The following is a 25,835-nucleotide window of genomic DNA, read 5'->3' on the forward strand; positions in this document are numbered from 1 at the left end:
CAACAATTACACATCCAGATCAAGCTGGTTTTATCCCTGGCAGACATTCCTTTTTCACCGTGCGTCACCTGCTATATTTGTTGTATTCTGACTTGGTTGGGGAAATCCGAGCAGCTGTTCTGACACTGGACGACCATAAATCGTTTGACTCAATAGAATTATTTTTATTATTTAATTGAAACCTTGAGGAGGTTTACATTTGTGAAGAATTTTCTGGATCGGAATATTTTTTTCACATTACTAAATCCTCTGTCATAACAAATTATATTTCATCAGAACCAGTGAAGCTATATCAGGGTGTGAGACAGGGAGATTGCCTGTCCTCTTTGTTATTAAATGTAGCATTAGAGCCTTTGGCAGTTGGGATAAGAAGTCACCCTCATATCAAGGGCATCCCAGCTGCTACATCAGAATGCCTTGTTACTTTATACACTGGTGCCTCACTTGCCACCTTAATGAATCCTGAAGTGGGTATTCCTTATCTTTCTCTATACTGTATATAATAAATCTTTATGTAAAATATCTGGTTACACAATAAACTGGGCTAAGAGTAAACCTATGTTTATTGAAGGTTGTTCAGGATTATATTAGATATTTAAGTCTTAAAATTCCAAAACATTCTAAACGTTTGCTTGAATTAAAGACTGTATGTAGAAATCAGAAATTCACAAAAGCTACACCTGTGGACTAAACTTGTATACTGGTGCATGCTCAAAATGTGAAACTATTGCAGGTGATGTCCTCCTCCCTACACTGCTGTATGCTCACATACAAACACACATACAGAGGCTCCTGTTGAGCTGTGGATGCTGACTGGTGGGAACAACCTGCAAAAATATGTGTCAATCAACCACCCGAAACTGACCTGCAAACTGCCGACTTTTATTTTACAAACCATGTTTACTAAACACCAGTAGGCCCAGTAAGCTGTGGCTGGGGAACAACAACGCAACGTGTGCCTATTATCATTTTTGGACTACTGACAGAAAAAACAAAACAGTTAAGTTATGTTCTGCTTTTGCTTTAGGGCTTGTTTTCTGCTCTTTTGTTGAGAAAATAATGTTTTAGTTGTGTGTAGTTGAGAGTTGGCAGCTGTGTTTTGTTGTGAAATATGTTGTGGTTGATGGTGGCAGCCAGCTGTCTCATTAGCTGGAGACATAATATCTGCAGGGTGTTTGCAGTCTGATAGTACCGTTTTGTTGTATTGTGTCATTATGCTGCATGTTTGTTGACATTAGAGGGAGTGATGCAAAACACTTGGGAGCGTGCAAAAAATGTCACATCCTACTCAGTCCCTTCAGATTTTTGCAGAGCTTCTTACATTAGTCTGCTAGTTGATTTACTTTCCTGACAAAGTCGGGAAAAGTTGAATAGTGAACAGTCTATTTAACCTTCCCTTTACACATTCAAACAACTTTATTAAAGGGCATAGTATTAGCAACAACAAAAAAAATTCTTAAGAACTGGAAGGCATCAACTAGTTGCATGAACTTGTTTCTTTTATTCACATGGAAAAACTGTTCTAATAATTAAAAAATCCAGCACAAATGTGAAAAGGTTTGGGTTCCTTTTGTGCAATATTTGGACTCCACTCAAAGACTGTTTGATTAAAGACCTTTTGAAAGGAGGTTACAGAGCATGGAGCCCACTGCAGGGCCCAACGATAGACAAAAACATTATTTATTATAAATGCTGGGCTTCCACTGAAATACTTATCTAACCTTTTAGTATGTTTTATTGTGTTTTGATGAAAGTCAAGACTTAGAAACATTAGTAAGCATTTTTTTCTCCATTTTTTTGCAACATAAGTAGTTCTTGGTGGTATGTAAAGAATAAAATACTTGAGAAATGTTATCAACAACTTATGAGGAGTTCATAATAAACCTGAAGAAGTGCACCTATGTCCATCATCTTTGACATATTCAAGCAACAGGTGTTGTTGAACAGAAGAAGCACATCTAAAATTGGACTGAACAATACAACCTGACAGTGACACCAGCAGGATAATATAAGATAAGTCCCACAATGGGGAAATTTGCATTGTCACAGCAGCATGTGGACAGTAATAGAATATAGGAGCAGCAATAAGAAAAAGAATAGAGAACAATAAATGCTAAGTACAAAAAAAACTATAAGGACAATAATAGTAAGAAATGTGTAGTAAAATAGTCGTGACATTATTTACATTATTTACAAGAGTAATATTGGTATTGAGTGGTAATATACCAGATATTCTTATTGCACAGATTAAAGTGAAATAAATATATATGTATATTATAAGTTTATTGCACACAATTGAAAGTATTAGTGTTGTCCATATACATGAAATACTAATATTGCATTAAAAGTTCAGTGTGTCCAATTGTCCATGTTGGGGGGGTGCAGTGCTGATTGTACAGTCTGATAGCTGCAGGGAGGAAGGACCTGCGATATCGCTCCTTCACACATTTTGGATGAAGGAGTCTGTTGATGAAGGAGCTCTCCAGTCCAGTCAGGGTGTCTTTCATGGGGTGGGAGTCATTGTTCATTAGAGATGAAAACTTAGCCATCATTTTCCTCTCTCCCACCACCTCCACCGGGTCGAGGGGGCATCCCATTACAGAGCTGGCCTTCTTAATGAGTTCTCCTCCTGTCCGCTGCCGAGATGCTGCTGCTCCAGCTGACCACCCCATAAAAGATGGCTAATGCCACCACAGTGTCAAAGAAGATATATTGATGATAAAGATGATATTCCAGGTTTGGGCAATGCCGATTACAGGCATACAACCTGTAGTTGGAAAGACGTGATATTCATTCTCATTTCTGTATACATCATTTTGAAGCTAAAATTACCTTTTTTGTTGTTATACTGTACGTGGACATATGATTGACTGATGTGATGACAGTAAAACAAAGCTCACATGAAATGAACATGCATGGCAAGCTGACCTCCATTCTATTCCTGGGGACTTTTGTCCTACATTTGTCACAAAGGACAATTACTGGTTGAAAAATCACCTGCATTCCAGTAACAGTGCTCTCAAAAGTATGCTTCAGTATCGCTAGTGACCACTTTGTACACTTTGGCCACTACTGAATCATGTTTCGATGATACCAGTTGTCTGCTGCAGAGGCAAAGGGTTTGGCCGCATTTTAAGTTTAAAATAGACCAAAAACTTTGCTTCCCAGCTCGGCTAACTTCTACTGCAATCACTAAATACAATGCATCACAGAAATGTAACTTTTAACTTTAACTTTTATATTGCAACATTCAAAATATCACTCTTTCAAATTGGAGTGGATCCCTGCTGGTAGCAAGCTGCTAATGTGCAGTGTGGATGTGTGTGTATGCCAGTAGGTCCTGTGCTAACCCCTGCTAAGGGCCACTCCAGATGGATTTATAAATAGACCCATCTATTTACACACCATGCACATCATCACCTCGCTCTGACTATCTGCACCCCGCAGCCCTTCAAATGCGAAAGTCAGGCTGCCTTGGCGTCCATGGGCCTGTAAAAGCACAATCTGATGGAACACTGTGACCCATCTCGCCTGTTAACTCTCTCGTCTCTGCTTTCTTTTTTTTCTCTTGCTGATTACTTCTATTCCATTTGGGCCTTGTGGTTTCCTTTCATCCTTACTTCTATGGTCACATCTACTTTGTGCACCCATCACCCTTTTTGGACTTCTCCCTTCTCAAGTCACTGCCAATGTGAGCCAAGAACATTGGCCTTCTTTAGTTGTGTCTCATAGTATGTTTACATTAAAACACTTGATATCTCCTGTAGTTACGGCCGTCTGTGATGCGTTGTTTTCTGGGAAACAGAGGAACAAGGCTCATGTGACAGTAGGGTGGGGAGTTAATGGGGGACCACAGACTGACAAATGGAAACACATGGCACGGTACACAGAGACAATAGAGTGCCAACACAAAGATGCTGATCGAGGTGCAAATCTGTTGGAGGTTCATGAGGACAGAGAGTAGGCGTGATGAAAACAGGGGAAACAAGGACAGCTTTACATGGGGACTTCTGCCCTGACTAAAATACAAATAAAATGTCAGGGAGATTATTTCAAGTCATGACGGCCCTTGAGGCGCTTGTGAAAATGGTAGACATAGGCCTACTGTCCAATCAAGAAACCCAAGAGCCTCAAATTTAGATTTGCAACATCAGGAAGATTCCAGTTTTATGATTACTTAGCGTCATGGCAGTCTGCATGGTGTCACATTCACTGTCTATGAAGCATCTGATTTTATATCTTACGTCTCACTTCACATCACCTCGTTTCTAGCTTTTGAAAAGAGTTTTTCATGTTCTTTAAAATGATCTTTTACCATTTGGAGAGACAGTATGGGGAAAACAGAATGGAAAACTATATTAGATGTAACCGATATTTAAACAGATATCTGATAAATGATGCCACAAGTTGCAAGAACGATGTCTGGAGGAACACATCGATATAAGAGCCAGATTGATTGCTGGAGTGGATAAAAGAGTTCAATGTCTGAAATGTATCCCCACAGTGAAGAAAACCACCTGGTTCATCATGGCCTAATATTTCACTTACCCTCCAAACTTTCTCTGTGTCCGCCCTTGTTAAGGCTCAACGGCTTTAATTGCTTTAGCAGGATCGAGAGCCATGATCCTGATTCAGTAAGAGACCCTCAAATTATCGCTTTTGCACAATGAGAGGCACTGCTATGCAACACTGGATCTAGTTTATAATAGTCATGAGTGAATAGTTACTGAGAATTGCAATGTGCTAATGGGAGAGTTTAGTTGCTCCCCTGAGTGTAGGTGTGTGTGTGTGTGTGTTTGTTTCACGCAGAGAAAATGCAGCAATGATGAAATATGTATTAGCTGGTTGAAAAACAGAGACAGGCAGACAGAGAAGAGTGTACTGAGGTGAAAAGCAGGTCAGTGAGCGGGTAGGTATTGCAGATCTGGCATGCCACATGCAATGCTATCCAACTAATAAACAAGTTGAGAGATTATCATGTGTTTACAATCTGGCATGTTCACCATTCTGCATAGCTTTCTGGCTCCCCCCACCACCTGACTCTTTTCTTGTCTTTATTCCCTTTGTTCAATTTTAGTCTCTCTCCGCTTCATGTTGTTTTCATGTTGAAGCAGAATGGGCCAAGTGGCAGGTTGATGTGTTCACGGGATTGATCGTTGCTCTTGGCTCCTCTTCTCCTGTCTTTTGCTTACACTGCCCCCCATATGTCATGCTGTCAACAGTCTCGCCCAGTCGACCTTGTTAGGACCACCCCACTGACACTCACCCGGCAGTGGTGTAGCCCCAATATGTCAAGGGGATGATGAGTGGCTCTCTCTTGAACTGACTAGGGCCTACATGGGATGAGAGCCAGTGTGAGGTTTGTTGTCTGTGACTTCGGGAGTATGTGTAGCAATATTTATATTAGTCAAGCCCATGGGAGGCAATGCAGCATCAAGTTTCCCTCCCAATGTAGCTATAACGGTCCCAATGAAAAGCATCTTTTCAACACAAACGGCCTGTGAGACAAATGGTCAGGTCACTATGGCCTTGATATTCACTTTCATCTTTGCAGACATAACCACCTGGCATACTTGAAGGGTAACTTATGTATATTGATAATTAATAAATTGTGGTCCAGGGATGACAAATATTTAACACATGCAAACATATACTGTCCACAAAACATGTTAAAATCCCTGATAATCCTATTACTTATCACTGTATTGAGTGACATTTAATATCTTTCTGCTGATCAAAGTTGCAAGTAACTGTGCCACATCTATTCCTTGTCTATTTTTCAGGAATTGGACACATTTTTATGCACTGAACAACAGAGCTGATAAGTAAAAGTAACTTGAACTTATCATAGATCACAGACTTTCTTGGGTTCTATGTGGTTACACTTGTGCAACTCAATTTTAATCTGGGTTTACAAATACTTAACAGAGGACATCCTCTGTTAATGTACAGTATTGAAATGTGGCAATTCCAAAATCACTCACATGAATAAATAAAGAATAAATAAAGAAGCTTGAACACCTGGCATACTTGTTATGTCAGTCTGCAATGGCAGACATCATATCCCTAAATACATTTAATTTGTTTTTTAGTTTTAAGTATTTCCCTAAAATATAAGATAAACATTCCCCAAAATTCAAATAAACCAAGCAACAATTAATATATTCCTTTGGCAATAAACAATGTAGTGACAGAGACGTTAAATAGTTTGTGCTCAGGATTGTGCAACACGTGAAATGGGGAGTTAAAATCCATGTTAAACATGTTTAGTTACATCTGTGAAACTCACATTAGACTAATCTAGTGTCAAACCTAACAGAGGCCTTAACTCAACTGTTAGTAGTATTGAATAGTTTAACATTCAGTAGCTTTGACTGACACCTATGTTGCAGCCAAAGGCCGCTTTTCTAAGTATACTGTTCCACCTGCTGGTTATGTCAAAAACTGCAGAAGTCAAAACTGAGGCCCACTGTTGAGTGGTTGGATACTTTTGTTAATTTATGTCCTTTAAATCTGAGCTGATCTTATGAGAAAATGAAAACCCAAAGTTTAATTAAATATACCTGCTCAATATTAGTAAATCTATCCAGTTGGAACCTGCATCTCTTTTTATCTTATAAAACACTGTTAGTATTATTTTTACGTTAATGTTTACAAGGAATGTAACTGTTGTATGAAGATTGAAGTATTTAGAGCCCCTTGCCACTCGTGTATCTTGACACATTTAACGTAGCCTATTTAATGAACAAGAACACCTGCCCTACTTTTTTGGGGTGAGGACAAACGTTTTGCTTTAATGGTCCAGGACATTGTAACTGAATATATCTGTAACCAAATACTTGCTCAAGATGACCATAAAAAGCTGCTTGACTCGGAGAGAAAAACATGAAGACATCAACCATGCATGTTGAATTTGTTAGCAGATTGGGGTGGGGGCGTGGGGGGGGGGAGTGAAAAGCAAGAAAACTATGATGGGAAGGAGGATAGGAGGAGGAGGAGGAGGAGGAGGAGGAGGGAGAGGAGGAGAGGGAAGGAGGGGAAAAACTGAAGACAAAAGATTCATAAAAACTAAAGCAGTTGTGGACGACAGCAAAAGTTGTGAGTATGAGTTAATTATCCTTCTTTTCACCTGATTTTAATACATTCTGTAGGAAAATACAGAGAGAAACATCAGCAGATGAAAATAATACACGGCCAAAGATATTAGTGGGAGGATTTCATATTGGTTAGATGAGCCGCAAATGCTTGCCTGTTTAACTGCTTCACTTTAGAATTTGTATTTTATAGTTATGTGGTATGTGGTTGCATGCAGAGTTCAGTAAGTACAAGCAGTGAAAAACATGTCACTTGAATAAACAAATCAACAGAGGCATGCACTGAGTTAACCCAGGACAACCCAGTTTCAAATTTCCGTAAACACAAATGTATGACTCTGTGACTGACTGTTGCTGCAGAAAAGACTCAACTTGTGACAAAACTGTCATGCTCACGGTGGCTGGTGATGATCATACAGTTGGCAAGTAGTAATATGTTCTGCAAAAAAGAGAGCTGGAAAAGAATGTGTGACTGTAATAGAGGAGGGGTGGAGGGGTGCTCAAATAGGGCACAAAAAACACATTCTTTTGAGAGAACTCACATCTTGGACTCCAAAGTTACACTGACACATCACGAGAGGAATGATGCAGGGCGGGAGAGAAGAGAGGAGAGGGAGAAAGAGGAAAAAAAGGAGTGAGGAAAAGAACTTTTCAAAGCTAGAAAAGGTTTAAGAGTGTCATTGTAAACTTTTTCTTCAGTTGACCCGCAGCTACTCTATGTAGCTGTTTATTTGCAGTCCAAGTTATAGTAGGATACAGTGCAGATTATTCCACATGAAGCAGCATTACGTCAGACATTCATCTACGATGACAACCTGTCTGTTATCCAAAACACAGCACTCTTCCACACATGTGTAGTTTCAGCTGGAGCAAAACGTTAAGGAAAACATTACTGTGACGTGAAGTGTTGGGAGAATTTATCTACAAGGGGATTAAAGAAAACATAAACAGCACAAAAATCCTGAGTGAGGATATTGAACAGTTCCACTCTGTGAAATCATCCTGACTCTTTTCCTCTTCGGTTTCCTCCAGCTCGTAAAGCGTACCTCTTACAAGTTGAAGGAATGGGCTGCCTTCCAGTGGTCCTGCTTCTCTGCAGTTTCCAAGGTAACTCTGCCAAACAGAACACACAAATCATCTTGTTTAATTATGGTTGAGTCGCTGTGTGTTTGTTTTTATGCTGTGAAACACTCCCCTCATGTGGTTTCTGTTCCACAGCACTCACCGCTGTAGCCCAAGCCCAGCAGACGGGTAATTCTCTTCTCCTCATATAAGTATATATATATATATATATATATATATCACACTTTAGATCAGGATGAATTATGCTGCATGACATCTGTCAGTCCTTGAGTCATTGCCATGGGTCACTGCTAAGATGTTTTCCCAATCTGATCATGTGTTCTCTCCTTGTTTCTAGAGGTCACTGAGGCACCCCTGCCAGCCAGTGAGTACAGAACAGAGAGGGCGTTTAAACTGAGTTCTTGGCACAAACACTCACCCATTTGCAAGTTTCGGCCTGCTTCATCTTGTTAGTGCGCTAGTTACAATTTCAATGTCATACTAGTTTATGTCTCCGCAGACTGCAGGGAGGAGATGTATCCTTGCACCAGGATGTACTCGGTTCATCGGCCCATTAAGAGGTGTATTGGTGGGCTTTGCCTCTACAGGTGACCTGCAGTTTCTTTTACAGAAATACTCTCTAATTCAGAAATTCAGCTGCAGTGTGATTTATACATTTATGAGTGAGACGATAAGGTGTTGGTGTCCAAACCGGGGTTACAGTTTAAATACACACATAATCCACAGTGGAAGAAGCACTCAGATGTAAATATAATATTAATCTAATTTATTTATAAATATAATTAAAAGTACAAAAAATTGAAAGTATACATTATGTAGCAGGAAGGCCCTTGTCAGTGTTTTATCATTACAGATGCCATCATTAGATTAATATTAATGATGCATAAATGTGTAAGCGTTTAATGTTGTAGCTGTCTGAAGTAGAGCTGATTTGAAATACTTTATACTTTAGTTTAATCTAAAAACATGTATAAACTGATCCTGTTTTCTTTGTATAATCTTAACCTGTTAAATAGCAATAACTTAAGCCATCAGATAAATGTAGATGGAATAAAACATTATTTGTCTCTGAAATGTAGTGGCAGTAATGTAGTAAAAAGTACTCAAACAGCGTACTTGAGTAAATGCACCATGTTAAAATGGTAACAATTGATTGATACGTTTTACTGTCACTACAGTTTTATCACAATTTGACATTTTCATATTTTAACATTTCTGACACAGCCTTCCTCGGGTTTATGTGATCAACAATGAGATCTGCGTGAGGACAGTGTGCCAACAAGACGAGTATCTGAAAGGTAAAACAGTCCACATGTAAAACGAGCACCATAATGTTTGGTTTATTACTGTGCATTTAGAGAGATTCCCATCTCTGTTTTAAACTCCACAGCTGAACTGTGCAGAGAGTTGTCAGGGTGGCCCAGGCGTGTTGAGAGGTCATCTACAAAGAGACGGTGTGGCAATCGCCGTAGCAACCCCAAAACCTGGGCAAACAAGGCCAAGGATGGCAGCGTGACCACCAGTGATGATGGAGCCCTTTAGAGACATAAACCCAGGGTCGTTGTCATAAAAGCAGCCCATAACACCGTAAATCCTCTGCTCAAAAACCTGGGGGTCTCTTTCTTTCTCTTTCACACATAGCTGTGCTGAGTCATATCTATGTTTGTGTATTAGTCTCTTAATTGTCTGTGAATATTGAAGGTGTGCTCATTTCATCTGTGTGTTTTTGGACACAGATCATGTCTTCCATGGTTTACGATCCATTTAAGGTACTGTAGTAATGGGCCTATAGCAGCACTGAGTCATTTCATTGTACAAAGAAAGACACTCTTTTGTGGATTGTAAGGTACTCATTGACAATCCAGTATTATGTGCACTATTGTATCCAATAAAATCTAACAAAATTGGTTTGAGGTGATTTTTCTTTTCACTGTTAATTTCAGCAGAAAGAAAACACAAAAACAAATTAAAGTTCTAGTCATTAGTGATATATTTATGTTTTTCTTTGCATATTCATTTCCATACACATATACAGTTTGAATAACAAGTAACATTTGGGAGAAATGTATATTATTTGAACAGTAAACAAACACTGACAAACATAGTTAGGGCTTTACACTCTGTCTGTTTGTTCCATCATCACACCACTTTACATCTGTCACAACATGTGTGCATGTGATATCAGCGTCACATAATCCATCTGTCTGTACAGAACAATATCACAACAAAACACTGCATCTGACAAAAAACTGCTTAGTCCTGTCAGAATACTTAACATTACATCTTAACATGGAATTGAAGTTCACAGTTAAAACTTGGTTTGTACAGTACAACATGCTGTGGTTTGAGGTCTACGACCTGCTCACCTTCTTAAAGAATTAAAGAGAGGAAGGCCTCCCCAAACTGACGGGACAGAGCAGAAACACAGACTTATTCATTGAGCAGGAGAGAGGTCATGACCTAAATGACTCACTCAGACTCAGCTAACAGCTGTGCTGAGTAGAGATGACATAACATGGACTAAATCATCTCCGCTTCCCCTCCAGGCAAAGATAAAAGCACTTGATTCCTCTCTTTCTTTTTGTTAACACCATATCCAATCCAGCAGTCCTACTTGCCTGTCTCTTTGTGCTAATTTACAATGGCCTTCAGTTAAAACAATTCACACAGTGCCCAGGACTCAAACCCTATGAGGTGCGGCTCAATTTGACATCCCCCTGATTTAAAATAATACTATTGTGACCCAAGAGCCCACTAGAGAGTGCTAGAGAGCACAACTTCTACAGTTCAGCAGGTTTCTTTCAAGTATAATCCTGTGGTGGTAAACTTCACTAAAACCAAAGCCTAATATTAAAACAATCCCTGTGTTAAATGCAGACTTTATGCATTACTAACTAGTTAGACAGAGTAGACTGTCAGTCAGTGCATATAGTCAGTCCCCTAGTGGGGACTTGGAGAGAAATAAACTGCAATACATGGCAACACAATGACAATAATTACAAACTACCGACAATATATACATTTCAAATAAATATTCTCTGTACATAAAATTCATTCATCGTTATTTTTAATTGTAATTCATCACCAGACTGTTTCTGATTATGACTCTCTTGATCATATTTCTATAACGTATACTCTACAATAAAAATTAGGGAAAAGACATTTCAAGGAGGCGGAAAAGGACAAAGGCTGAAATCTAACAAGAAATTGGAGGCTAGATTGATATGAAGAATATGTAGAGGAAAGGAGAGGGTGAAGATCAAAGGGAGGTATGAAGATGCAGAGTTGTGATGGCCTATAGCTCTAAATCTGTCTAGTTAAGACTGGACCATGAGGTCTGGGTATAGCTCAGGCTAAGACTGGAACAAAAGCCATGAGGAGCTGACTAGTACAGGGGATTACCCTGCTTGGCAGAGAGAGATTTGGGACCCCATGATGGGGAAAACAAAGTTGCAAAAGTGCTGCATAAATGTACAGAAATATTAGAGAGAGAAAGACCAAATGAATCTCTCCTCACTTCGGGGATACAGAGTCAAAATCTCCCCACAGGTCGGAGCTGGCTGTGGTGGTGGGGTTGGATGGAGCCACTGAGTTTGAGTTGCTGGAGTCCAGGTCGAGCAAACAACCTGGTGGAAAGAAAAATCAAACAAAACAGAAACATAATGCACCTCTGAAACATAAAAATATAGATTTGTGTAGTGATTATTTGTTTCTTGTCATAAAAACTAAACATTTTTAGAAAGAATTTTGAGAAGTTGATTTGCGAATTCCACTAATAGACAGCAAGAAAATCTCTTACACGTTTTCTCACCTACTATCAAATCTAACAAAAATAATGTTATTACAAAACAAAATCCTGAAGAGGTCAGTTCATCTAAATAAAGAAACCTTTAGTATTTTTCCATTTACCCAGGTGGTGTCTAGCCATGCAGATAGTTTCAGTTTTGCATGCTTTATCTCTGAAACTTCTGCCACAACCCAAACATAATGGATTTCACTAATACAGCTAAAAAAAAGCGCTGAAAAGTTGGTTTTGAAATAAAAAAATACCCAGTTTTCAGAGATACTGTTGTGTTTACTCCTATAACCTTTTTTAACCTTCGATTTTTGGGGAACATTTCTTTCATTGGAATCTGTCCACATTGAGGTCTGTGGATTATCCTGAGAAACCAGGGCAGTGTTTATAGAAAAACAAATTTTAATAAATGGAGCACCACAACTAAAATTGCACTTGCCTCAATTGAGATCAGATGGCGGTATAAATCTCAGACAGTTTTCTTCAATCACAGCACAAAAACATATCTGTGTTCAAGGCTAGGCGAGTGTGTGGCAATTTGTGTAAATCAAGTTAAAAAACTGCTAATGTGACAACATAATATCACCTGTTTTCAATGTAAATTCCCATTTAATTTATTTTTAAAGCATCTGTAGTACGAGAGAGAGAGAGGACATGGGCAAAATCCAGTGTTTTACAACAGGAGTCTATTTGTCATAGTTTTGGCTAGCGTGCCTATAGGTCAGCATAACTTTGCACTCACCACCTTCAGACTGTGACTGTGTGGACACAAGTGCTCCACTGGAAACAGCTTTACAACAGAGTCCACTGGGGCCAAGGAAATGTAATGTTACACCAGTTCTTTCAACAATGAAATAACTTTCCTCTGCTTCATTTTGACCATCTTCATGAACATTCATTCTGTATGACTTCTTGAGTGCCACAGCCAGGTCACATGCTAAATTTCACTGTAAATGAAACTGCAGCACACATTCAGATCAAGCCACAGGTTGAACAGGAGGAAAAACTGCAGTGCCAGACAGCAGTAATGGATTATTTGGGTGATAATGTTTATAATCCACCTTTACTAAATTTACTGTTTTTAACAACTGAAAAAAGATTTGGCTGAGCTGTTTTGCAGTAGAGTGTAAAATTGTACTATCTCTACACTGCTTATCATAATGCTACACTCACTCACAGATATGCTGGCCAACTGTATGAAAGTTTTACAAAATGTTTTGGTTTTTCTTTTTGTCATCACAAGGAATCAATTTGGTGATCTCAACATAACATACTTGCGTTTTGAGATCACAAAATAATATTGACATCACTGGAAAACAAAACATGAGACAGACTGTAATTTGGCGCCTGACCTCTCAAGCTTTTCCATGCGGGGTTACAATTACCTACCAGTGTCACTTCCTCCTGCAGACGGCTGTGGGTTATGATTGTTAGATCTGGATGAAGGAGGCGGGGCAAGCTTGCCTCCAGGAGGCGGTGGAAGGAGCCCAAAGCCACCTGAACTCTGTGGACGAGTCCTGTCTTTCTTTTTTGATTGCTAGAGAAGGGAAACAAAACTGGTTGAGTGTGTGGGCTCGTGTAATTTGGCAGACCGCAGATACAATATATTCAGCCTGGGTTTGGACTCAAAGTTAAACCCTAATCAAGAATTAATCCTCAACCGTCAGCGTAGTGAAAAAAGTTGCAGTATACCTTTGATGGTTTAATCTTCAAGAGCAAAATACCTCTTAAACTATCCAAGCTATATTTAACCTACTTGACTTTAATGAAGAACCTCTTTATGAAAGTAAGGTTACCCCAATATTGAGAGTGATGGTCTGTCCTTCTTTGAAGCCCAGGTCCAGTTTAGGAGTGGTGTCTGGTGCCTGCGCCTGCTTGATTAATTCATCTTCCTGTTTCACCCACCTGGAGAAGATGAGGGAAGAAGACAGGCATACAAAAAGATTAAGTTTCACTACAGTAAATGAATCACTACTGAAGCAGGTGTGATTCATGACAGACTATGGAGCATGTGCATACTTGAAGTGGTCCTGCAGTGCAACATTGAAGTCAAAGGCATCGCCTCGGTCTCCAAACCCAATACCTATGAATGCACTGCGGCCTATGAGAGGGAAAGACACAACAAACAAGATTAAGAGCTACAGTTGATGTTTAGTTAGTACACAAATAATGTGGTTCAAGCATCCTGTTCAAACTCATTAACCTCTTGATTATGGGCGCATTTGCAAAACATTTACGGCTTAGCAACAAACAGTTCACCCACCGTTGTCATCCTGGATGCGGAGCACAAAGTATCGGCTTGAGTCGCTCACTGTTTCCACTACGATGCCGGGATACTCATCCACCGGTGCCTGGGCAAAGAGCTCCCCTGCAGATTACAACAAAGGAAAGATGCTCATTATCTATTTGGCAAAATGATGCAAAATGACAACTTGGATCATGAAGACACATTAAAAAATTTACATTGACTGGGTCAAATCTCCACTAAGATAGCTTCAGTTTTAAAATAAGAGACGAAATATTGTTGTTGTTTTTTAGTTGTTTGTTATTTCAAGATAAATTAAATTTCCAGTATTCAGTTCACATCAAGAAGAGGCTAATATAAGGTATTATTTGAGGACAACAAGAACACACAGTTCCTAAAATGCACTAATCGGGACAGAGATTATCAGCATGTTTGCTTCAAAACAAACTGCTTGCTTGGACGTGGGTTGGGTCACCTTGGAATAGATGAGTAATAGAGAGGAGGGGGGTGTGGGCGAACAGAAGACGACAGAGTGAAATGATTTACAAGAGCAGCAGCACTGGTAAACGATGTCCTGTCCTGTCTGCGCTTATCTCACCAGAGATTTTGTCTTCCAATTTCACATAGGCCACTTTGCCCCGGGCCGTCACACGCATGCGTCCCGTCCAGTCAGGAGCATCCAGCTTCCAATCGGCAGCCCTAAGACACACACAAACACGCAAAGACAGTGTGATGTAGGTGAGCTGGTGTCAGAAGTTTACTGTGACTGATAATGACTTGGAGGGAAGGTAAGAAAAACAGGATACAGGGAAGGAAATGTATTTTTTGAGTGTGTGTGATTAATATGTTATTGTTTTGATGTAACCTAAACTCAGACACGCTTCAGTTCATTTGCTTTTTTATGCTAAGGAAATATGACTCAAGCACTAGACGGGCAAACCCAAGGGTGAACTATTACATCATCACACTTACTCTCTACATATTGTCACTGACTAACCAATCGTGTGTGTCATGGGACTCAGGCCCATGCTACTGTGCGGTTGGTGTAACGTCCACTCAGATGCAGCTGTGGCGGATCAGGCACGAACACCAGCCAATGAAAAAAGATAAGATAAGATTGGTCTTTATTGTCTCCTTTAGTAACAAAGATGACGTAACAGCACACAGCCTTTCCATAGACAAAATATATCTGTGCACATGTACAATCAAACTACAGTTAACTTGTAGTATCACACAGATCCATATACACCAAAACATACACATCAAAAATACTGCATGATGCTCTACACCAAAATATTGCACATTCCCCCAACTAAGAAGTGTGGCGTGTACAGGTCTCTCTCTCTCTCTCACACACGCACTCATGTCATCTCTTACTGTTCAGTTAAGTAGTTTGATTGATGGTGGACCTAAGAGAAATTTATACTAGTTCAACTTACAATTTGGTAATCTGTCTGAATGCATTGGCTAATATTATCTGTGAGGGATAACAGGTGGGTCACAGGTGAATTTAATGACCTGCCTCCTGCCTCCTCACTGTCTCCTCAAATATCTCCTGGACAGAAGATGGGGGCGGCATATATTTCCAGCCCTTCTGATTGGGTTTTGGAGTTATGATTTGAGTTTATTACACAGGTTACCAAATCTTGATGTGATGCCATAACTAATAATGGCTTTGTTATTATGCTTGGATTATCCATGGACTCTGAGTCTTCACAGAAAATACAGACGTGTAAATGCAGTAAACAATGTCAACATTTTCAACAACATCTGTACTGCAAGGCCACTCAGATACGTGCAGAAAGACAACACTGCATTTCAATCGGAGCATCCATGTTTGAGCATCTTAACGTCAACCAGCATCGACGTGCCGAAGTGTCCTTGAGCAAGACACTGGCTGTTTACCTTGTGCTACTGTGTTACCTACTTTCTTAAATGTCAGAATATTAAAATGAGAGAAAAAATAAAGCATCATTAGCTATTTAGTTGTCCCAAAAAAAATCACTTTAACGAGCATTATTTCTCCTCACTGGTGCCATTGGACGATGGCACATAAACAGACCTCACTGACAGGGATGTAGATACCACGCTGTCCATGTTTAATAGCTAACATTTTTATACAGTGCAGGTAAAAAAACACAAACACTGGCTACGTGTTTCCGTGACCTTGTGGACACGCAGCAGAAACGACCAGTACACACACTGCGGCCGCCGTTGCGTGAGGCTGCGTTGTTAGGCGACGAGCTCGGAGGTAGGTCGCCGAGGCAACGAGGCAACGGCTCCTCTGCTCTGCTCTAACGGCCCTAGCTTACGGATGCTGGGTCGGTAAAGCTCGCTGTCAGGCCACCGTCCCCTCACCTGATCGCCCTGTTGGATGCTCTCGGTGGGATACGGTAAACGTTGACTTCAGGTTTGACACAGAGGACCGACTCGTACTCGATCTGACCCTCGGTCGCCATCTTGACTTTAATTCAGTCGGTGTACGCCGGTGGTGGCGGTGACGGTGTGTGGTGTGTCCGTGTGGCGTTATCGGCTACGTGACCGTAATAGTCGGTGTATTTGCGCACCAACAAACGTCCCTGCTTCCCCGCTGCAGCTTCAGTGGTGCCCTTAAAGTGGCATTTCACAATTTTCACAGATAAAGGTCAGTTTTCGCATCATTGGGAGAACTAGTCAGTCTGTCTAAACAGTTGTCGTCTGTGGCTCTGGAGGAGGTTTGTAAAGAAAATTACAATTTAACAAAAAAATTGAAATTTACAGACAGGTAGTCTAACAAAAAGATGCTTTTGTATGCATTATGGGAAATTTAGGATACAGCAGTTTGACTTTCACCTTTACTTCTGCCTTGCTTCAATTTGGACCATTGCTTTTTAAGGCTCTTTCACAAGTAGGCAACCCAAATTTTACACACTCACTCTGTACTAAGTCCAACAATGACCTGCAATTATGACCACCACCAGTTAGCTGAATACACTTTTCTGTACAGATTAGGACATGTAGTCTTGTAAATCCAGTTATTGTCAATATCACAAGACAATATGACATAATATGGTATATTATTTTATTTCACATGATCATATTGCCACAGGAAACAACAAGCAAAAGCAGCTTAACTGTGCAAGCCTTGCCACAACTAGGATTTTTGTTTTAGTTTTTTAGTTTTACTTATTCTCAGTGCAGTAGTTGTAGTGATGGACCAACATCAATTTTACTCTCTAGATTCTCATAGTAACAACACAGGAAGTCACAGTCATGTTTCACAGCCCAAGAAGCTTGAAGGCATCTCTTAAATCGTCTGTCTCACAGGGCTGAAAGAGAAAGAAAGATAACGTCATTATCATTTAAACACATAATCATTGGATTGCCTTCAAACAGCTTAACTGAAGGAAAACATGTTTGTTAACTGCTGTACCTGAAGGATGCGGTTGAGTTTTCTTGTCAGGCGAACAGAGTTTCGGTTCAGCTCTTCCCAGGCCTTGAAGTTGCTCTGCTTACGAGCTACAAAGGTCTGCCAGCAGTAGAAAAAGTCTAAAGGGAATAGACAAAATAATTCTGGTTGTTGAGCTCTATATGGTGATAAGGTAACAATTTGTAAATTTGGATCTGGGTGGGTTAACCCTCCAATAGTTCCTTGCTCTGACATTATATTAAAGTCTGATATTTTTTTATATGTCTCCCATATACACACAGATTTATAACCCTAATCCTTCACCTTTGTAACTCATGACTGTGATTTGCACGCCAGCGTTTTTCAGCAGTCTCAGGCCCTCTCTCTCGCGGCTGTCCTCCATGTCGCAGAAGTAGAGGCGGGATACAAAGATCCTAAGGCGAACATTGGGCAGCTGGCTGAGGAACTGGGCCAGTCTGAGGGAGCAGTTGGCACATGGAGACCAGGAGCAGAACCAGGTGATGGAGTAACTGAGTCTCTGTCCAGTATTTCCATACCCCCACACACCAGGGCACAAGGCTCCCAGATAACGCAGGAACAGCAGCTTTAGGGAAACAGGAATGCAGTTTATATGGAGAAAAAAAAATTAGAAAAGTGCTCCACAGTGTGGTACGTGAAAATGTGATACATAAATAACACATATATTCATCTTTTTTAATTCCTTTTTTTGCCCCTCTCTTGATAAGCCCTCCTCCCAGCTTCACCCATATTACCCACCTCTACATGGCAGCCACTGCGATTGCGGAGGTGTCCAAAGTCAAAGGATAGGGAATCTGGCCCCACTCGTCTCTTCACTACAAAGCAGAGGTATGTTTCATGTCGGCCCCTTGCCCACCGGACGTTCTTGTAATGGTAAATGAACTTTTTCCGGGGTAAAAGCACACTGAGACAAAGCAAGACAAGACAAGACACAGTCATTTTTAGTAGCCACTGAAATGTTGTGCAGGTAGAACAGAGACACCCAGTATAATTGATACAAGAATATTTACTTGAGTTTTGTTCCAAAAGACTACAGATCCATTTAGAAAAAAACTATTGAAATCACCAGTCAGTATTTCATCAGCAATGATCCCATTCTAAAAAGAGCTACTGTTTTTAAAACCCAGGTAGGCTGATATTATTTTAATATTCAGCACAATTTCATGCTAGGCAAATAAAATAAAATTTAAAAAAGAACAAATTAAAGTAAATCGCAGTTCTTATTACTTATTATTCTGATGAGTTGCATATGAATTCATGTTTTAACCATGTTAGTTAGCACAATAAACTCATGTAAAACATGTGGTTAACCAAATGAGAGTGATGGACAGTCAGAAGGGAGCCAACATTCACTGCTTTTTGTCTCACTCTCACTTTCAGAATTTTTAGCGAAACTAGTACAGTTGTTCATCACTCATTAATACTGAAACCCTAATTGATATTCCTTAGAAGTGCCATACTCTCATACTTATTTAACCCGAATTTAACTAAACATTATCTTTTAGTAATAAAATATAATTAATTTTTTTTAAATGCCTAATGCATTTCAATTAAAAAGCATGCATGCACAATCTATGTATGGTTTACCAAGCAGAAAGACATACAACATTTAAATAGAATGTATCTGTTTTGCTCACCTGTCTAGTTTTGTAATCATTTCGAAAGACGCGCCTTGCTTTGTCAATCGACACGCGTGGGGAATAAATTGGGGTAAATGAGAAAGAGTGAAAGTGTGTGTGTGTTGGGGGGGCAGAAGGAGGGAACTGAGAATATATACCTCTAAACATAAACATCCTGCATACAACAGAGGCAGCTTCTGGTTGGACAAAAATATTTTTCAAAGTGAGCTTTGGGGGCGTGATGCAAAGGAGGTAGATGGTCTACATTGTCTTGCTGCAAAACAAAGCTCTAAATAAATAATGATTCATTTTCTAAATATGTTTTCTTTCTTTCTTCTTTGTTTTCCCCTTTTTAATGATTTCACATAAAAATTAAAATGCAACTACTTAGGCAATAATGGATTTTTACTGGGCAGACACATTGCACAACTTAGATTTTTTACAAAGGAATCTGAGCGACCACACACAAAAGGAGGAGTGTTTGACGTGATTTGTAACCTTTGGAGTTTTTCACATACGTCAATAAACTGAGACAAATGGCTGGAATTTTCCTAACACTTGAGACTCACCCAGTTCCCAGCCCCTCTAGTTTGGTTTTCCTTGATCATTAAATAAAATATTCCAGATACCTTCTCACCTTGATCCACATGGGATCGCCACCCGACCAATCCTGCTACTCATCCTTTCCACATAGCAGGTTCCCCACCTCCTCAGGGCCCCAAGATTTGGTGGAGCCATAAGCGTTCCCAGACCTCGGAGGCCCTAACACCTACTTCAGCCTCTGATCTGGGTTTTCCCAAACCGTGTCAAGCTGGGAGCAGAACTGTAATCGACCTCCCTCACCCGGCGTGTCTGCTAGACCGGCCGACCAGCTGACCGACCACAGTTTGTGGATAAATCTCACTCATAAGCCTTTGAACCATCAGATGCTGTCATCTGCTCATGCCAAATCAGGATGTGTATTATTTTGCTCTCGTCTTTTCTTTGCTCTGTCTGTTTTAGCTCTGGCCCAGTCTGCACACTCAGTGGCACTGCATGCAGGCATCCTGCTTTCCCATGACTCCCCTCACCCTCTCATGCACTCTGTGGTTTGGGGAATTCACCGTTTCCCAGGGTGGCTGTTTTTGGAGCTCATCTGTGTGTGTATGTGCACATGTGTGTGTTAACCATCTGTACGAGCATGTCATTAACACAGTCTATATGTTATACATCATCTGGAACAAATTTATCTAATTTATCCTATGATTGTGTGGTGCCCAAACTTGGAGTGATTCATGTGTATGTGTGTGTCTGCATGCTCTGAGCAACCTCACATCATATTGCATTACTCTGACGATGCACTAAGCTTAATGTCTCTGCACATTTGATCTTGTGTGCATGTGTCTTTACGACTTCAAGAGGCTGATCAAATGCCAAACTATATGTAACCACTTCCCACCCAGCTCTCTGGGTTTGACCACAGTTGACCAAGGTCATCTCACAGTCACACATGAACGCTCGTGTGGACTCCCATCCCTCTCGTTCACTCTGTGTGTGTGTGTGTGTGTGTGTGTGTGTGGTGGAGTAGTACAGTATGGCCAGACATGGCTGTGCATTTAACCCATAGTCAGGGGCAGAAACCGGGTGTAGGAAATGCCAAGTCATACTTTCCGAAACCCACCCGCCCACACCCTGCACGCGCGCACACTCACACACAGCCATACCGTGCAGACGCACATGACCACAGTCACAAACAGACTTTCTTTCCAGTGTGTGAACTCACATCTGTTTCCTGACAACAATAATAGCTACAGATCGGGCGGGTAGAGGCCCAGCTAACAGGTGTCTGCTCTTTTGACAGTCATGCAGAAACAACCTGGTGAAGTGTCATGAGTAAAAATACGGTTTTTACAAGGTGAAAATGACCTGACCACACACTTACTTGGGCATATAACACTGTTGTGTCACTGGGTGTCTCTGCTTTTTCATCAAAGACATTCAAAGGATGGTTATTTTCCACTACAGCTTGCATGATCAAGGGTTTGCTGTTAAGTATAGGCCTTTATTTGTCTTCACATCAGGTGAGACATGCCTTCCTCCCACACCCGTTAGCATTGTACAAACATCCTGTGGTGTATATCTGTGGCAGATTGATGCTATACTGACATAGTCTGAGGTTAGCAGGAGGGGAGATTCACAATGCAAGCGAAATGCCTGCTAACCATATTAAGGTTAGCCTCAGTCTTGGGCTGCATATATCAACTTAGTAACACAAACTGCCATTCACCTGCAAACCCTACTGATGTGCTAAAATCTGCAGTGCAAATCAATGATAAAAACAGTGTCTACCATACATCAACTGGTGTGATTTTTATGAATTCTTTGTAATCCATTAAATATTAATAGGACTAATTTTATCCACTAATCTATATTTAAAATTACATATATTTTTTAAAACAACTCAAATGCATTCCATTAACAGTATGCAAATTTGGAAAAAAAATAAAAAACTTACTTTTGAGAGATTGTGACTGGAAAATGTTTCTAATTTTTTACACTGCACTTTCAGTCATTAAATCAACCAACTATATATTTAATTAATGACTGATTGAACTGTTACCAACATTAATGCTTGCAGAATTGATTTCCCTGCCTTTCTTTAAAGTATAACAAAGAAAGCCAACATGAAAAAACAAAAAAGTGTTGTTTCTGCTGACTCATGGACCGATATACTGTACACAAAGGTGAGCAGCGGAAGCCATTGAGCAGAGATAAAAGCAGTTACATTATGCAGATTCACATAAACCACTTCCTATACAGTAACTGTGAATCCTTCTACACACACACACACACACACACACAGAGTTAATGTGTTAAAAGTTTTGAGAAAAGAACCACACAAACACATATTTAGGAAACACACATTTTACATAAATATTTTACTTCATTACAAATGATGAGCGAGCAGCAAGCCTGAGACATGATGAGGTCATTTTTGAAACATTAAATAATAAATAACCATGTGTTAAATGTTTAAAAGGTAAAAATATACTTAAAACAAACTAAAACTCAAAACAGCAACACATACAGTACAATAAATACTGGCAAAAAGAACACGTTTGAAATAAATGATTAACTTAAATATCCTAACATGTTGCAGCAATGACACCGTTCTCTTCAGAAGAGATGCAAACACATTTTGTGCTTATGTGAGATTTTTTAATCAATCGTGGGCTCACTTTTTTCTCTCCAGGAGTCCATCATCACTCAATCACAGGTCTTTGTAAAACACCTTAGTAAGTGAGTATCCCAGAAAGCCTCTCTCTGGTGTCTCCCGCTTCCTGTCTCTATCTTCTTCTTCATCAGTACCTTCCCCCAGCTGCTGATAACCCAGTTTCCTGAAGAAGGCCTCCCCCACCTTGGAAGGGTAGGGGACATGTGCGTATACTCTGTGTGAGCCAGTTTCCCTCTCCCTCTGTTCCAAACTCTGGACAAGATGCCGGCCCAGGCCCTCTCTGCGATACCAGCTGCCTATCACCAGCCTGCAGATCCTCCCTATACCTTTTCGCTGCTCACTCTCACGAAAAATGCAGCCCAGGATGTCTCCCTCACAGTCTGCCACCCACACCTGCCCCGCTTCCCCTTCCCTCTCTGGGGTTATCTTCTCTGTTGATGTATCTTTGTCCTTTTCTTTGGCTCCAATCCTGTGCCTTTGCTGAGTAAAAGAAAGATAATTATCTTTCATGGCTGCTGATTACTGGAACTATTAAAGTGAAAAGAATTTCCAGCAAAGTAGACTAACCTTTTTTGTCACAGGTGGCTTGCCACTGGTCCTGCAGAAGGGATTCTGCAGAGTCTCATCCTGTGTCCCCCTAAAGCTGCTACCCACATAATCCCAGTAGGGGCGGCGGCTGCCCAGAACCCCTGTGGACCGTGGCATGGTGATTTTGAGAAAGATAATTAGCAGGAAGACAGGAATAGCAAGGGCCATGATAAAGGAGTGCACCAGGCAGCGCAGGATTGAAGATAAAACTGCCAGAATGAAAAGGCAGAGTGGACGAGTGAGGATGTGGAGGATGAGACGGTTTTCTGTGCCCTCACAGCCCTCCTGGAAAGACATTGGTGTAATAACAAATAATCAGCACATACCTTACAAGATGCATGTCATGTGCACATGTTTATACCATCTCCACTGGGGGTGGTCTGTGCAAAACTTACTGTACATCATCTGAGTGTGTTGTACAAACCTTGATGAGGGCTTTGACTATTTCAATGTCGTCTTCCTTCATCCTCCTCATCACCACTTGATCCAACTCCAGCCTCACCATGTTTAGGCTTTATGCTCTCAACAGGCCACCGTCTGTTCATCCACACCCACACTGTGCAGAGACACCCTGCAAAAACACGTTTAAAGAAAACAAAACAATGAACAGACATAAGAAATGTATTTTAATGGTTAAACAGCTGAAGATGAAATACCATGTGGGGATGTTTAATACCAAAGCATGCAGGAAATTGACACTGATGTAAATAGACAAATTAGAGTATAGTTATCAGTAATATGACAGAGAGGTTTCAGTTGAAATGGGTCAATGTATTTAATCTTTTACAATGCTCTATGATGGCACAGATGAGGATTATGGATGGTTTGTAGCAACACAAATGGTGTGCATAGTGCACACCATTTGTATGCACACCATTAGTGGTTTCATCAGCACGTTTACTGTGATCATCAAAGGTAGAGTTGAAAGCGAAAAGACCTCGTTCAGATCCTTATATGGTTATTACGAAGAGCTGCGGTCTGTCCTGATCAGACCCCCTTCTCTCGAAAACTCTTGCTCTAAACCCCGGTTCTGCTTACCTCCTGCACCACGCAGCTGACATTAAGCTGAAAGAAGAAAATAAAAACAGTATTATCCCTCAGTTTGTTGTGAAGTCCATGTAGGCTTGTCACGTTTGGTCGAGGGTCCACAGCCGTTTCTTAGGAAAGGAGGAATTCTGTATACAGACTTACTCCGCTTTCTCCGCCGTAACACGTCTACAATGCTTCGACCTACGCCATTTACGTACGCAAAATCCGCACTGCGCAAATGCTCTGTGGATAGCAAATGGCGCAAACAAAGCTTCAAACCTGTGTATGTTTAGTTTAAAAAAGAATTAAAGGATAGGTTCACAACTTTCCAGGTGTCCATACGAACACTGAAAGAGGTTTTCTGTAATCATTCCTCATACTGGCTATTAAAGGTTACTGATTTCCACTTCTACACACTGGAGTGCATTATATTCAAAAGTGTTCCTAATATTTTGTCCATTCCATTAACATACATGAGAGGGGCAAAATATTAGGAACACTTTTGAATATAATGCACTCCAGTACACCACCATCCACCACCACCTCAATAATAAATTTAAAGTAAAATTACACTGTCAACAATAACAGAAATTGTATAAGCTTCGTAAATGAAGGATGTATGGCAGAGCTGTTGTATTGGATTGCACATGCACCTAATTAAGTGTATTTTTTTTTTATCATTGCATGATTCACACTTAAAAAAATAAGATAAAATCTTTATGCAGCCCCTCATTTCAGCCTCTATCTGAAACAGGCCGTTTGAGCTCCTGTCTGAGTTAGCAGTTCCGTCTCAGTTCAGTTATTTCTGAAAACCCGGCATTTCCTGCTGTTGCTGCTTTCTATTAAAAGCTTTCAAACAACTAAATAATGGGAGATTTTTATTGTAAGAATTTACAGGAAATGAAACATGTTCCTCGTTGAATTAGCAAAGCTTCATTAACTGCGCTAAAAAGTGGTTGACACAACATATGGAAATATTTGGAGCTCTTTGTTCAGTGGATCCATTCGAAATAATGCAGGGAGGAATAGTACAAACAGAAACAGCCACTGTGATGATGTTTGATGAAGAGCTGCAGACGACGCCTGCAACAAGTAAACTACTTACTTTACTGTTCTGTGAAATGGAAAAACACTCACAGTGTGCCAGCTCGATTTGAGTCATGGCTCGGTGTGACTACCCCCAAAACAATGGAAAAACACCATAATGTAAGCTGTGCTTGGAGCAGATGACCAAATAAAGAAATATGGCACGAGCTGATGTCATAAGTAAAACAAAAAAACAAAAAACTGTTTGAAATTGAGCGTTTAGAACAATCTGAAGCCTAAGCTTTTTGCTCACAGGAATAACTTCTACATACGTTTACTGCATTATTTGACACTTGGCCAGGTTTAATATAGACATCTGACATTGTAACATTACATATATATGACTGAAAATGAGGAAAAGCATAACAGGTCCCCTTTAAAGGCGACCGGTGACAGGGCTTAGCACCTCTACACACAGAGAACGGAGCAGAGGAGAGACAGACAGTGGTGGAAACGCTACACAGTGGTTCGATGTCAGGACGCAAATCTGTCATAGCACAGACTTCTAAAGGTTAGGTAACACTATCCTCAGCGGTGTCCATCACAATTTACAGGTGAGTTTTACCAACCTACACTAGGCTCCAATCTCTTACCTGTGGTTGGCCTGGGTGTGTGTCACTCAGAAAACAGCCATGTCATCCAATCTGAAGAGAG

The 25,835-nt window shown here is 40.4% G+C and overlaps 4 protein-coding genes across 4 annotated transcripts; 1 reads left to right on the plus strand and 3 right to left on the minus strand.

The window, feature by feature from the left end:
* The first annotated feature begins 7,043 nt into the window (after positions 1 to 7,043).
* On the plus strand, positions 7,044 to 10,085 carry mfap5 (microfibril associated protein 5). The gene is made up of 7 exons (XM_062421897.1): positions 7,044 to 7,098; positions 8,127 to 8,201; positions 8,313 to 8,345; positions 8,515 to 8,541; positions 8,677 to 8,764; positions 9,402 to 9,475; positions 9,568 to 10,085. Exons 2-7 carry the CDS (start codon positions 8,159 to 8,161, stop codon positions 9,717 to 9,719), a joined length of 417 nt encoding a protein of 138 aa, XP_062277881.1. The 5' UTR covers positions 7,044 to 7,098; positions 8,127 to 8,158; the 3' UTR covers positions 9,720 to 10,085.
* Positions 10,086 to 11,690: 1,605 nt separating this feature from the next.
* LOC133982975 (adaptin ear-binding coat-associated protein 1-like) lies at positions 11,691 to 16,677 on the minus strand. The gene is made up of 7 exons (XM_062421880.1): positions 16,577 to 16,677; positions 14,817 to 14,917; positions 14,237 to 14,341; positions 13,993 to 14,074; positions 13,770 to 13,878; positions 13,363 to 13,510; positions 11,691 to 11,803 (listed from the first exon to the last, which is right to left on the minus strand). Exons 1-7 carry the CDS (start codon positions 16,675 to 16,677, stop codon positions 11,691 to 11,693), a joined length of 759 nt encoding a protein of 252 aa, XP_062277864.1.
* A 750-nt stretch (positions 16,678 to 17,427) lies between these two features.
* On the minus strand, positions 17,428 to 19,393 carry aicda (activation-induced cytidine deaminase). Its single transcript, XM_062421884.1, has 5 exons — positions 19,283 to 19,393; positions 18,384 to 18,549; positions 17,931 to 18,210; positions 17,631 to 17,746; positions 17,428 to 17,526 (listed from the first exon to the last, which is right to left on the minus strand). The coding sequence occupies exons 1-5, from the start codon at positions 19,300 to 19,302 to the stop codon at positions 17,476 to 17,478; spliced, it is 633 nt and encodes a 210-aa protein (XP_062277868.1). The 5' UTR covers positions 19,303 to 19,393; the 3' UTR covers positions 17,428 to 17,475.
* A 2,787-nt stretch (positions 19,394 to 22,180) lies between these two features.
* Positions 22,181 to 24,209, minus strand: nat14 (N-acetyltransferase 14 (GCN5-related, putative)). The gene is made up of 4 exons (XM_062421863.1): positions 24,105 to 24,209; positions 23,491 to 23,637; positions 23,046 to 23,351; positions 22,181 to 22,958 (listed from the first exon to the last, which is right to left on the minus strand). The coding sequence occupies exons 2-4, from the start codon at positions 23,569 to 23,571 to the stop codon at positions 22,515 to 22,517; spliced, it is 831 nt and encodes a 276-aa protein (XP_062277847.1). The 5' UTR covers positions 23,572 to 23,637; positions 24,105 to 24,209; the 3' UTR covers positions 22,181 to 22,514.
* Positions 24,210 to 25,835: the final 1,626 nt, after the last annotated feature.

Source organism: Scomber scombrus, chromosome 7 (assembly GCF_963691925.1).
Source record: "Scomber scombrus chromosome 7, fScoSco1.1, whole genome shotgun sequence".
In the NCBI taxonomy this organism is placed as follows: Eukaryota; Metazoa; Chordata; class Actinopteri; order Scombriformes; family Scombridae; genus Scomber; species Scomber scombrus.